The 14,253-nt window shown below is 44.5% G+C and overlaps 1 protein-coding gene across 1 annotated transcript in view; it reads left to right on the top strand.

Moving 5' to 3' along the window:
* Positions 1–9,220, top strand: part of SORL1 (sortilin related receptor 1) — a 174,234-nt gene extending 165,014 nt beyond the window's left edge. Inside the window, exons 46-48 of the mRNA XM_077776655.1 lie at positions 854–1,046; positions 3,437–3,649; positions 4,963–9,220. Coding sequence (XP_077632781.1) covers positions 854–1,046; positions 3,437–3,649; positions 4,963–5,030 — 474 coding nt within the window. The 3' untranslated portion in view covers positions 5,031–9,220. The remainder of the gene's footprint in view (positions 1–853; positions 1,047–3,436; positions 3,650–4,962) is intronic.
* Positions 9,221–14,253: the final 5,033 nt, after the last annotated feature.

The following is a 14,253-nucleotide window of genomic DNA, read 5'->3' as shown; positions in this document are numbered from 1 at the left end:
CATTTATCACATTTTTTAATTCATCATAACTTTTTTTGAGCTCCATAGTCTTTGTAGCAATCGTTTCTCTGATGTCTTCCATGCTTTTATCAAGCCCAGTGATTAATTTTATGAATATTGTTCTAAATTCTTGTTCAATTATGTTGCTTATTTCTGTTTTGAGCAATTCTTTAGCTGTCATTTCTTCCTGGAATCTTTAGGAGGGAGTTCTTCAATTTCGTCATTTTGGTTAGCTTTCTATCTCTTGTTAATTTTAAAAGCTTGTTGTACACTCTGCCCCTGTGAGTTCTGCTGTATTAAAGAGGACTCTTTGACTGTTCAGGGCCTGTCCGTACAGGAAGTATTCTTTGAATGGTGTCTCTTGGTTTCTCTTGTTGAGAGTTTGGTTATTTTGTTTCCCTCTCCACTATGTATACTTTGGCTTGTTTCTTGAGGTAGCCACACTCATGAGGCTTCCTTAGTGTATTCTGTCTCTTTCTCTTCCCAAACTCCCGTGGCTCAGTGTCCTATAACTTCAGGCCTTCTCTTTTGAGAGATGGGTGCAAGCAAAATGCATGGAGCTCCCTACTTCTCCGCCATCTTGCTGGCTCTTTAAAATGGGCTTTTATTAGGGCTGTACTTTTCACCTCCACTTTGTAGCTTGTGAGTGGGTGTGACGTTTGGGATGGGAAAATTACCATTTCCTGAATCCAGTATCTCAGTGGTAATGTAAAAAGATCTAGTAAGAAACCCAAAGTGCTTTAGCGTCTATAAAAGCCTGCAATAAGGAGCCCACATAAAGTTGGAACCGGTAATAGAAGCTGTCAGATTCCTTATTCAACTTCCGAACAATCTCTCGTGTCTTTGTTTTCAGGGCTATGAGATACACATGTTTGATAGTGCCATGAATATCTCAGCTTACCTTGGGAACACTACCGACAATTTCTTTAAAATTTCCAACCTGAAATTGGGTCATAATTACACTTTCACTGTGCAAGCAAGATGCCTTTTTGGCAGCCAGATCTGTGGGGAGCCTGCTGTCCTGCTGTATGACGAATTGGGGTCTGGTAAGTTACTCGTGTAGCCAGTTTCCGTCTTCAGTTCTGGGGAAATAGACGAAGGATGTGGCGCTGTCTGACAAATGTGTGTCTTTCTCAAGTACATTTAAAACATTCCTTCAGTTCAAAAGAAAGTCATTTATGCATCTGTGGAATCATGCACTGATTTATTTAACAAATACCTCCTGAGCCAGGCATGATGTGAAGAGCTGGGGTTACCAAGTGACCATATTCTGAGTCTAGAGCCCACAAGATGGAACAGGGTAGCAGTAGGTTTTGTTTAAAATGGAGATTCTGCTCGGGAAATGCTAGGTTAGTATGAGTTTTGTCGCTAGTTGTTTGCAGGACTTCCCAGAGCCTCCAGTATGCTAACGTTCCCTGTGATTCTTCCAAGTCAGTAGATAATCTCCTTCCCATAGAGTAACAGATTATAGCCTCGCCCTTCATCTTAGCCATCAGTCCAGATCAGAACCTGAATTTGGCCAGCATCTTGTTTTATAAACACTCCCAGATATCAGTGATGAGTCATACTGAGGGTGGAGGGCAGAAGAGAAGCCTTTCATTTACCCAGAAATTCTGCTCGTGTCGTAGTAGCCTGGCCAGCATGTCAATGCATGTTTTGCCACTGGCCTTTTTAGTTCCGTTTACTCCCAGCCGGGAGCTCACCAATGCGTAAGCCAAAATCCTGCTTTGGAGTTGTGTGTTCTGTCATGTTGTGTGTCCCAGGCACCTCCCTGAAAGAGGAAGATCTTGTAGCCCGTGTCCCTTTGGAGAATCCAAGCATATGGGAGGTTCCGAGAAGGTCTCACAGAAAACAAACAACAGAAGTCTTGTTAACCTAGCGTTTCCGAAATAGAACCTCCTTTTTAAGCAAAACTAATTAGCAACTGTGAAATAGACTTGGGGGCAAAAAACAGTTGCTTTTATAAAACCAGAACTGTCCAGCAGAAAGAATCTCTTAGGGAGGCCTTGGTGAGTCTCCGTCTTACCCCACAGAAGCCAGATGGGCAGATGGGGGCTCACGCATTCCTCTTTCCTCTACCACACTGGTTCCTCTTACGTGTTCCAGGCAAGAGCAGTCCCCTAATTTACCACTTCACAGATGGGGTGACACTGGGCTGTGTGAAGTAAGATTCTGCTGCAGCTTTTCCCAGTAGGTCAATAACGAAAGAATTTGAAGACGTGGCTATTGAGCTGTTAGATTAGGCTCGCAAGAAGTGGCTGTTCTCTGGCCCATCTTGTTGGGATGAATCCCTGGGTGGCTTCAGGGCCTTCCCTGTGAGGCTCAGGCCTGTCCCCCAGCACCTTGCCCCAAACCAGGGAGCAGCCTCAAGCCTGATGAGGCTCCTCAGAGGACAGAGAAGGTCCACTTTGCTTCCTTAGCTAAAACTGAGTCCCAAGTTCCATTTTCCTACCTCGGGCACTGACTTTCCCCAGGAATTTGGAAAAAAAAGTTTTTTAAAAATGTTTATTTGTTTTTGAGCGAGAGCGAGCAGGGAAGGGGCAGAGAGAGAGGGAGACACAGAATCCAAAGCAGGCTCCAGGCTCTGAGCTGTCAGCACAGAGCCCGACACGGAGCTTGAACCCAGGAACCATGAGATCGAGACCTGAGCCGAAGTGGGACACTTAACTAACCCAACCACCCAGGTGCCCCTCCCCAGGGATTTTTAAGACTGGCCCTAACCCAGCAGGGGACTGGCTTTGCCCTAGGGCCCTATTGGTACAAATCTCTCCGTGTATCAGCATAAAGTGAGAATTTGTTTAAGGCAGTGGGAAGCGGGTGTCATTGTTAGGTTACAGACACCTGAATGGCTTTGCAGACTGCATTTTAAAAATGTTAAACGTATATGGAATGGTTCTTTCTCTCTTTTATTTAAGTAAGCCTCATAAAAACCTCATAAAACTTCATGAGCTGTTAAGTCAGTGTTGCAGTAAAGGGATGCTGTTTGTATCATTCAACGGAGTTTTAGGTAATTGCGGTTCAGAGCAGCCAAGTAGGGGGAAATAATTGCAATCTCATTAATTCGTGGTCTGACTTCACATCCTCTTATGGAAGGCAAGCAAGTGGTCTTAAGTAATAATGCTAATGAAATCAATGTCGAAACCCCAACAAAGGTCTCCCTTCCAAGAGATTATCTCAACAAACAATAAGGCAGTGATGAGGAGTCTCACGTAATTGCCATATTTGCCTGCATGAGGCCCGTGGTCTCTCCACTCGTGGCAAGGCACGGGGACACAACCGGGCGTCCTGTGCAGGAGCAGGCCACACCAGGCTGGCGGTTTGGGTGACCGTTGGCAAGCTCCCCGTTTTTGTCGGGGGTGGGGTGAGGTGGTGAGGTGCCTGGCCAACTCAACCGCCTTTACAGAGGAGGCTCACGTGCGGCCGTCTTCGTCGGCAGGTGCAGATGCGTCCACAGCCCAGGCTGCTAGGTCTCCGGACGTGGCCGCCGTCGTGGTCCCCATCCTTTTCCTGATACTGCTGAGCCTGGCCATTGGCTTTGCCGTCCTCTACACAAAGCATCGGAGGCTGCAGAGTAGTTTCACTGCTTTTGCCAACAGCCACTACAGCTCCCGGCTGGGCTCGGCTATCTTCTCCTCCGGGGATGACCTGGGTAAGTGAGGTGGGGTGTCCTGGATCTTTCCCCCGGCGCAGACCCCCTCAACTTGACACTTGAGTGATTCTTCATCAGCCAGTGATCCTACAGCTCTAGGTTAAACCAGCCAGTGCCCTTTGCTTTGAACTTGCTCCTGAACTAAAATGCTGGCCTTCTCTTCAGTGGAGAGGTTATGTGGAACACTGGGGTGGGGGGTGCTGGCCCTGGGTTTTCAATACCCCCAATGTATCAGCAGATTTTCAGGAATTTCCAACCACTCTCATCTTTCATGGGCCTGGAGGTCTGACATCTTTGAAGAGCACAGTCAAGATAAGAAGTCACGCCTTCCCAACTGACTTCTGTCCAAAGAAGCCTTTTCCATCTGGCTGTGTCTCTTTCTGATCACTAGGGTCACCTCACCAGTCATTCTGCTTTTATGGATCCATAACACAGTGTGGAGCAAAGAAAGAAATACTGCTTTTAAAATGTCTACATGCTCTAATTACAAAATGCTAGTAGAACTAGTAGACCACTTAGTATAATAAGTCAGGTGTGTTTTGGGGTCTTCCCCAAACTCAGACTGTGGACTGTGAGTTTTCATACCTATTTTTCCTCCTGTAAACCACTTATATATATTTTTGTTTATAAAGATATTTGTATATTCCCCAATCACTGATCATTTGAGGTTAGCTTTGCTCCCTCCTCAGTTTCCTGTCTTGCTTAGTACGAGTATTTGGTCTGCTTTGTATGATCGGGTAGGCTCTTTGCTTCTGTCATTGGCAGCAAAAGGAGTTAATGGTACCACACAGTGATCACTGAATGTGGATTGCAAGGTGGTTGTACAGGATTGTACCAGGGGCCACAAGGGGACATTCATTAGTCTGGGAAGCTGTTCTCAAGTAGCTTCAACCCCTCTGAGATCCCTTTCCTCGGAGCAGTGTGGGTTCAGAGGAGAAAACAGATAAAGAAGTTCAATGTGTTATTGTAGGGTGTGGATACCTCAAATTAGGGAACCTACATCACCCATTGGACTTTTGGGTAGGTACTAAGATTCCCTTCCCTAAAAGATGTACTTTCTTTACTGGGTTAAGTTCAAGGTACCACTAAAATAAGCTTGGTCACCATGGATGGGGAGAAGGTGACCCAAGAGCATCAGGGGGCAGCTGAGTTGGGTTTTGGCTTTGACCACTGGGCCTGGAGGGCTGTGGCACTGATTTCCCAGGCTGGGGGCCCGTGATGGTGTTGGGGGCGGCTGGGGTGGAGGGGCGGGTGCTGGGGCTGGGCGCAAGTGCTCTGGGACTCACCAAGGACCGACTTGGTTTTGCCTTTAGGGGAAGACGATGAAGATGCTCCTATGATAACTGGATTTTCAGACGACGTCCCCATGGTGATAGCCTGAAAGAGCTTTTCCTCACTAGAAACCAAATGGTGTAAATATTTTATTTGATAAAGATAGTTGATGGTTTATTTTAAAAAGATGCACTTTGAGTTGCAATATGTTATTTTTATATGGGCCAAAAACAAAAAACAAAAAAAAAAACAAAAACAAAAAAAAGGAAAGAAAGGAATGGATACACTTTGTAGTAATCAACTGTGAACTTCCAACCAGGTTGATTTTAGTAACCAAATTGCTTTACTTTCACATTCATGTAGTCTTACAGGGCCGTGCTTGCTGGGCATGCTTTTAAGTCTGTGGGATCATTTTGATTCCATAAACTGGCCATTCTTTTTCTTTTTCTAAGACACAGAAATGTATTTAATAAAAACTTCAAGAGAGGGTGACGGGTGGGACCCCTCCCTCTTCTTGAATGTGTGCTCAAATTTTAAACTTCATTCAGATTTAGTTTACATGAAAGTGTGTGTATTATAGCAGTGGGTTCTTTCCTGTTATTTTGTTAATTTATTGGGACCCCGTATAAGGCAAGGCTTTAGCGGTCATCTGATGGCACTGCATGTTAGGAACCCCTCGCCCGTAGGGTCGAGGGGTGGAGAATAGCAGCCATCTTGTCGCCGTTCAGGAAACAATCCGGTTTTAGTCCCTTGTGTGCCACATGGTGGTATTTGGCAGGAGAGCACACCGAGTCACTGCTAGGTTTCAGTTACACAGACAGCAGTCTCTTCTTGCATGTTAATTGGGGGAATCTCACTGTATGCACCCCAGAACATGGTGTAGCCTTCACCACCACAAAATGGTGACCCTGCTTTATTGCACACGGGTGTCATGGTCCTTGCAAAAAATGAACTCGGGTCGTGGGAGAACCACGATAGATACACTGGCAGATAGAGCACCTGCTTTGTTCTCTTCGGCTTGTGGTTTTACTTCACCACTGAAGAATCTCGAATGTAAAATTTTGTATTTGTGTTGAGGTGGCCACTTACTGTCTTTAAAAATCTACACTGATATATGCAGTCATTTTGAATTGGGTCAGTGCCTTCTCTCTCTCTCTCTCTTTTTTTTCTTTTTTTCCTTTCCTTCCATCTCCTTGCCCCATACCCCTGCCCAGTTTAAAGAGTGCTGTTTGCTCTTACAGAGATACAAGAGACCCATGAATCAGAGACTGTTCTACCCAGTTAATAGCTGGAACAACACTAGAGTTTATTCTCTCTGTAAAACAAACTGAGCTTTTTCCTCTGTTTTTTTCTTTCTTTCTTCTGCCTTTAAATGCCACCCTAGTATTCAGCCCATGGCCACTTGATAAGTACGTGTTATCCATTGTGGACTGATGCCCGCCCTTTAGACCTAGCATTGTAGGCACCAATGTCCAACGTTGCTGTGACGCCTGCTGTATGGACTTCACTGCAGAACTTCTCAGCCGAGAAGCAGTGAGCTGTGGGGACAGTCCAAAGTCATGCTTCTGAATGTGTGTCCTTAATAGGCGAGCTGTGTTAAAAAAAGAAAAAACAAAAACAAGAAAACATTGCCTCTGAGATGCTGCCCATCACCTTCTCACAAGTATTTGCTTTTTTTTCACCAAAAGTATCATTCTTGGGTGATACGATAGTTTCGTTCTAGCTAGTGACTGTCTGGAAAACAAAGAGCCAATTCCATTTTTTAGTTAAAAATTTTTTAATTTATATATGTATATATTTTCAGCAAAGAGTGTTTTAAACTGTAGACACGTAGTATGCCGTGTGGGTAAGGCTCCATTTTATTTTAGCAAGTGGTGGTCATGATGAACTTCCTTCTACATTTTTTTCCCCTTCTTTCTCTCTCCTTTTGTTACCTTTTTAAAGAATGGAATTTCTTTGGCTTTACCTTGTGTCGTCTTCAGCTTTTGTTCAGAACTCCAAGCCCTCCCCCCCACCCACACCCCTTTAGCAAAGCTCTTTACATAGCTGAAAGACAAACAGTCTGGTGGGAGGCAAGTCATTTAACTGAACCACTAGAAAGTATATTGTCTTCTTTTTTTCGGCCAATTTTTGGATGCCATTTGTGAAAGCTGACCTGAAAGGCTCTGAGACTTTATTTTCAGTCTTCCTGGAGGCAAACCTTTGTTTACAGAGCCTGGTTCTCCAGCTGGCAACTTGAGATGTTTCTGAGCGTTCATTTCTTGTTCCCAGGGCCTCCCAATGCTTAGTGCACAGTACTGTACAGACTGGCCATCACCCCTCTCCTTGGAAACCGCCACTGTGCTGTTTGAGAAAAAGCAGCCTTTTAGGGCTAGAGTATTTTATATAAACAGAAGAGCTAAGTTTCTGAAGACTAAGCCAGGTAGATGCAGTTATGTGCGAATTGTATATTTTTATGGACTTTTGAAGCGCCCAGTCTTCCTTCCCTCTGCGGAGCTGCGTGGGGTTTTGGTGTAGGTCTGCTGCCTGCAGAGGTCCAAAGGTTGGAGTGACCACAGGAGGTGAGAACGGAAACTGTGCGCAGCCTTTGAACGTGACCAGATAACTGTCTTCACTGTGACCAGGTGGAGCCCCTGGTTGATTGTGCAGAAGGGGCTTTGGACCTCTTTGGAGATGCCACCTCAAAAGTTCACACTGCACAGGGAAAAAATGTGATTCTTTCCCAGTGCACATTGGAATGTCAGCAGCCCACATCCACGTGGACCACGATGCACCACTGATGAACCACCGAAATTTGGCGGGCAGGGGCACTGTGTACAGAGTTTTCTCTGGAAGCTGGTTTTGCCCCTGTGTGTATTGAATGCCTCTCGAGCCTGCTGAGACACAAGTCTGTGTGGATGAAATGACAAAGAGTAGAATTCTGCAGAGGAGTCTGGGGAGAAGCCATGTCTATGCAGACATTTCCAGACAGGTGAGAAGGTCCAGTGACTGCGGGTGGCCCCGGCATACTGGATACAAGGTTATGATGCTGGGTAACGAGTTGAAACTTTGGACCTCGGGAACAGAGGTTCCTGGGGTTCCATTCTGGTAGGATCTCTAGGGATATTTGGGTAGGACAGGCATGGAACACAGAGCTGTATGCCCCCTCCTGCCCATCCTCCTGGCCTACTAGATGAAGCTGTGCTTCAGCCCTTTACGGAATGTCGCCCTTCTCAAATAACGGCCATTTTGGGGGAGCTGGGGAGAGCAATGATATGGTGAGGCTCTTCTAGATAGCCACCCGCTTCCCCTGGGAGAATCCTACCTTCAGACATCCACCCAGCGGTCACTCCGTCCTGTAAGATGATAGTCCCAGTACTTCCTTAAGGGCAGAAACCTCATCTTGGTAGGTTTGGGTGGTCACTTTCCTACTAAGGGGGTCATGGTGAATCCCTGAGAAGATTCTTCTCTTCCTTCAGCAGAGTTGGGAGACCCCCTTGCTTAAGGGGTCTGGGAGATGAACCCACCGAATACCGTCTCCATACTGATTTTCAGAATTGACCCTCAAGCCCTGTGCGGAATCTTCACTTTGTTGGGATTGTATCTTGACATTCCTAGTGTGTTATTTTTATTAACTGGAGTGTGTGCTGCCTGCCTTTCAGGTGCAACTTTTGTGTAACAAAAGCCAGTGCATTAAGCTTATATAGACTACTTTCTATGCAAGACTGAGATACGGAATAGATAGCAAGAGGTATGTGTAGTCGGGTACATGGACAATGAGCACATTCTCAGGGTGGGAACCACCACCGAATGTGGGTTGAGGGTCCTCAACCCTCATGTTGATCCACACAATCATGTGGATTGTGTATGTGTTTCTGCCCACTACTTTTGAGCAGCCATATTAGGAATTAGGTCCTCAGAGCCAAGTAACCCAAGAATGGTATTCGTTTCATATATAATAATGCAAATGGAATAAGCATGAGGGCTGACGGACCATTATTCTCAGACAGTCCATGTCATTTCTCATTTAAAGACTCTTGTGATGAATTATTAGGAACTTTAGGCAAAATCAAAGGTATTGGCAGCAAAATAAAGGCCTCCTCTGCCCTTATTTAAAGTGAAACACTGTATACTTGTGTCTCTCCAGAATGAAATTAGGCATTTATGATTTCCATTGCCTTGATACGTTTCCAAATCACCAATTTATGCTGAAGATTTTACTATATTGCACAGTTTTACGATAATTTTTGTCTCAATGTCAACTTTTTTCACTGAATAAAAATTTAACTGGGTCAAGGAGACACCGATATGAAAATCCACTCTCTACGCGTGTCTTGAGTCATTCTTTTGAGTGCATAAAGATGATCCGTACAGTGTCCGAACATCTTTTGATTTGCCTGGTTTAGAAGGACGTGTATTTCATAGATGAGAGAATGCTAAGGCCTGGGATAATTTTGGTGTTAATGAGGTGGTCTCGTGTGGTGGATCCTTGAAGAACACCATGCCTTAGTGTTGGCCGAGGAGAGGGGAGATGTCAAGGCAGTTGTTTTTGCACCAAATAGAATTATTCCTCAGGGGCAGTGGCTCCCTTAAAAATGTCACTGCATTTGCTGAGACACCACTGGAAGAAATCACAGCAGTGTGACGGGCTGTGTGTCCAAGAGCACTTTGAGGAGGTTCCCATGGGCAGTGGGGTCGAGTGAAGGATGCTGCCCGCCCCTCTGATGGGTAAATGAATGGCAGATGGACCCACCAGTCAGGACTGGAGAATGTGGAACAGGAGAGGAGGGGAGGCAGGTGTTTCTAATTCAACAGATCTGCTAGTTCGCTGCTTTTGTTTAAATATTGAAGCCAGAATAGAACCCCAAAGGACTGTCTTCCTGTTTCATAGAAGAGGAAGAAGAGGCTCAGAGAGATTAAATGACTAGCTTACGGGAAACCAGAGCATGAATGGCAAAACCAGCCTCAGTGCCAGGAACGTCTGGCCCCACACACTGCCTCCCATCACCATTCAGTGTCAGAACTCGATCTAACAGATCACACCCAGAGGAATCCCAAGGGTGAATTTACCTGGTCATGACCTAGCCCTTGGGTTTCCAGGTTTAGATAATTTGTCGGCACTTTAGTCAGTTCATCTCCTGTGGGCAGATGCACTTGAACCAAGCTCCTGAAACTGATCGGCAACAAAATAACGCCCATTGATGAGCTCATCACAGGAAACAACCCTGTCACTTAGAATGCTAGCATGGCCGGCACAATCTCCCCCTCTGGGGACATCTACCCAGCTAGAAGTTTGCTTAGTGACGTGGACTCCAAAGAAAGGAAATGGGAGGGATCCAGACGAGAATCATGGCTGCCCAATAAATACTGAATGAACGAGCAAATGATTGACACTGCACTACGAGACTAATGTACTCATATGAACTTAGTATTGGTAACCTTTGGGTTGCAACTCTATCCATTTCTAAAGAAAGTCTTGCCAATGGGGTCTTGATCCTTATGTCCCTTTTCCAGAGTTTCCCTCTGACAGGGCTCGGGCACTGCCCATACCTGCCACTGACACCTCTTCTTTTGGGTTTTGTGGTTGATCACACTCCCTGCCCCCTTCACTAAAACATCATATAGCTAATGTTAATGAATGCAGACTGGGTTACAATAAAATTGTCCTGGCCTGGCGGCCGTTGCATCTATAAGGTTATTCTATTAGGTGTTGGTTTTAAAGTTTAACTTTGGCAGGGCCATTGTTTTGTTGGAGTCTGAAGGGCCACCTCAGTGTAGCCCCCAAATTCCGAGTTCATCTGTCAGCTATGTCCCATTCCCCAGTTCCCAGCAAATTAAAAATGGAAAGACCCTGCTAAGGCAGATAGCCTGACTATAAAAGAAAAACTAAGAAAGAACTTTACAGTTAGACGACCCTAACATCTCTACCAAGAAACTCTCAACAACTTGAGGCCATTTGCCAAAAAGCCCTGTAGACCCCATTGGGACAGTCCTATACATTAAGTAGCTCACTGGATTAGCATTATTATAGTGCCTTTCCACTGAGCCCCTATGCTTTGCCCATCACTGTGCTAAACTCTAGAAAGAGCTTTTTGCAATTTTAAAAGCCATCCTGTGATTTAGATATGAATCTTTGTCTTAAAAGGTGAGTTAAATTAGTCTTCAGAGAGGGGAAGTAACTTCAAGATCTCCCAGGTAGTAAGTGGCGACAGACTCAAGATTTGAATCTAGATTTCTTCCATTGTTAAATTTGTCTTCTTACTCACCTGCTACTTTACCCTTTTGGTTTCAATATTGGAGGTCTAGAATAGTAATACTATGTGGTTAGGTAACTTAAGGGCACAGATAATACAATTTTAAAAGATTTCCCCCAGAAAGGTTTTGCACGACATTTGGTGACACGAAGAGATAGACTTAAATTTCTTTGCAAAATCATTTATGTGGAACACAATATTCCCTAAGATGCTAGATCAATGAAACCTTTTTTTTTTTAATTGGAAAATGTTTTTGTAAAGAATCCAGCATTTAAGAGCACAGAGAATTCTTTTCCTTTGTGACAACCGGGTTAGATTTTATCAAAATCCCATGCATCTTGGAAGAGAATGTTTAATGCATTTCTTATTCACTGTTATTTAGGGACACGGTGGGGCACCCCATTGTAACACGTTCCAGTGGGGTGATAATCAGGCTAGCACGAGACCATTATGGTCCCAGCAAACAGAGATGGCTTCTATTCTTTTCATCCAGCCCTAAGTGGCTTTGATGCCAGTGCCCCATTAATTTTTTTTTTTTTTAAGATTCTGCATAGGGTAATTGGAACCTGCAATAATTTACAGAAGAACAATGATGTTAATGGTTTTAAAAATGCTAATGTTACCACTGTTAAAACTGCAACCTTATTTAATGCCATAATGACAGCTGGTAATGTTTGGGAATATTTGTATGAAAACAATGACATTTCATACTTAAAACTTGGCATCAGCAAACTTTGGGGGAGGAAGAAAAAGGCTGGGATTTAAATGTAAGTCAGCCTTTTATGAAACCTGCCCATTGGTTGCAGGCCAGTCGGTAAAGGCTTCAGAATGAATGAAGAGATCTCATAATTAAAATTTATTTTTCAGTCTCGCACTAGCAGAACCAGAACTATTACCCAGGGATTGAACGGTCTGGGTGTGTGTACGTGTGGGTTTTATGGAATTCTTCATAGGCAGGAGATGAACAGTGCAGGTATGTTAAGCCCTTGATTTCATATACATGCCTTATTCTGAACCCCAAAAAGCTTGATTGCTCCCAAGAATTAGCACTAGTCAAAGAGGAAATTGCATCCCAATGTTTGCACATTGCAGTGATTCAGGTGAATGCGCTTAAGACTCTGAATTCAATGCTCCCAAAGTGGTTCCAAATCCATTGTAGCAATAGTGGGGCTTGACAATGAATATTAGTACCAATTAGAATTGCTCTCTGGTAAGCATTTTTCTGGGGGGAGGCTGGGGGTTCTTATACATTAACTCATTTAAACCTCACATTAACCTTTTAAGGAGGTTATTATTATTCTCATGTTCTAGATAAGGAAACCGATGCACAGAAAGATGAAATTTGCCCAAGTTCACAACAGTGAGGAAGGGGCAGAACTGGGATTTGAACCCAAGTAGCCTGGCTCCAGATTCTGTGCTTTTATTTTACACAGCCACTCCAAGTGACCCTTGTGATAGCCCCGTTTGGATTTATTTCAACCAGCTAGTTTACATTTTTAAGTAACACTCTGGGGATTATAATTTTTTTATGTTTATTTTTTTTTATTTTTTTCATGTTTATTTTTGAAAGAAAGAAAGACAGAGTGCAAGAAGGAGAGGGGCAGAGAGAAGGAGACACAGAATCCAAAGCAGGCTGTAGGCTCTGAGCTGTCAGCACAGAGCCTGACNAAGTAACACTCTGGGGATTATAATTTTTTTATGTTTATTTTTTTTTTATTTTTTTCATGTTTATTTTTGAAAGAAAGAAAGAGTGCAAGAAGGAGAGGGGCAGAGAGAAGGAGACACAGAATCCAAAGCAGGCTCTAGGCTCTGAGCTGTCAGCACAGAGCCTGACATGGGGCTTGAACTCACAGACTGTGAGATCATGACCTGAGGTCATGACCTGAGCCAAAGTCGGATGCTTAACTGATTGAGCCACCCAGGCGCCCCTGATGTTTATTTCTGAGAGAGAGACAGAGTGTGAGCACAGGAGGGGCAGAGAGAGAGGGAGACACAGAATCCAAAGCAGGCTCCAGGCTCTGAGCTGTCAGCACAGAGCCCAACCGGGGCTTGGACTCACAGACTGTGAGATCATGACCTGAGCTGAAGTCAGATACTTAACAGACTGAGCCACCCAGGCGCCCCTCTCTTTGGGGATTATAAAAGGAATCTGTACCCACTATACAAACTGGGGGAAAATAAAACCCCTGAGAAGAAAATGAGATTTTCCAATAAGCCCGGCAATGATCACTGTTAGCATTTGGTGCGTGTCCTTTTATCACTTTATTCTACATGAGCAATTGCATCTGGTTACAATTCTGTTGTCATGAATATGACCGAGTTTATGTAAGGGAGTTCACCAAACTGCTGCTACTTCTGTTAGCTCCTGCTTCAAACCACAAAGGCAAAAGTGAATTTGGATCTCAGAAGCAGAGTGATATCCTTTTCCCCTTTGTCCCTTTAGAATACCCAGTTTTTTCGAAAACTATTTTTTAATAAGTTATTTATCTTGAGAGAAAGATCAGGGGAGAGGCAGAGAGAGAATCCCAAGCAGGCTCCACACTGTCAACATAGAGCCTGATGCAGGGCTTGGTCCCACCAACAATGAGATCAGGACTTGAGCCGAGATCAAGCGTCAGATGCTTAAGTGACTGAGCCACCTAGATGCCCCTGTCCCTGTAGCCAGTTTTAATATAGACTCACTCCGAGGAAATGTGGAACCAGAGAATTGTCACTGCATTATCCCCAGCTCACTAAGGGTTCCCCATTCGCTGTTTAGCTTCCAAACATGGGAGAAACAGCCTTCCATGCCTCCCACCAAAGAAACTAGCATGAACTGATACAGGAGGGCATAAGACAGATGGAGAAGCAGAAGATGGTTTGCCAACATGGTTGTCACATTCAGCATGTTTGGTACAGAATGATCTGGCTAGCCGTGAGGGTGTGTCTAGAGTCCAAGAAAGAGAAGGGAGTGCTCTAAAGATTGCTAGAGCCTAGGTGGTTTGCCTGTGTCTGCGTGACCAGTGCAGGAAAGGAAAAGAGGGAGTTGGGAAGAGCCCTGGCAGTATTTAGTGTTGGATAGTGAACTTTTTCTCTAAGGGAAGGTATTAAATTGCAGCA

This window comes from Crocuta crocuta, unplaced genomic scaffold, assembly GCF_008692635.1.
Source record: "Crocuta crocuta isolate KB4526 unplaced genomic scaffold, BGI_CrCroc_1.0 scaffold271, whole genome shotgun sequence".
Lineage (NCBI taxonomy): Eukaryota > Metazoa > Chordata > Mammalia > Carnivora > Hyaenidae > Crocuta > Crocuta crocuta.
Note: the sequence above shows the minus strand (reverse complement) of the source record. Positions and strands in the feature narration are given on the sequence as shown.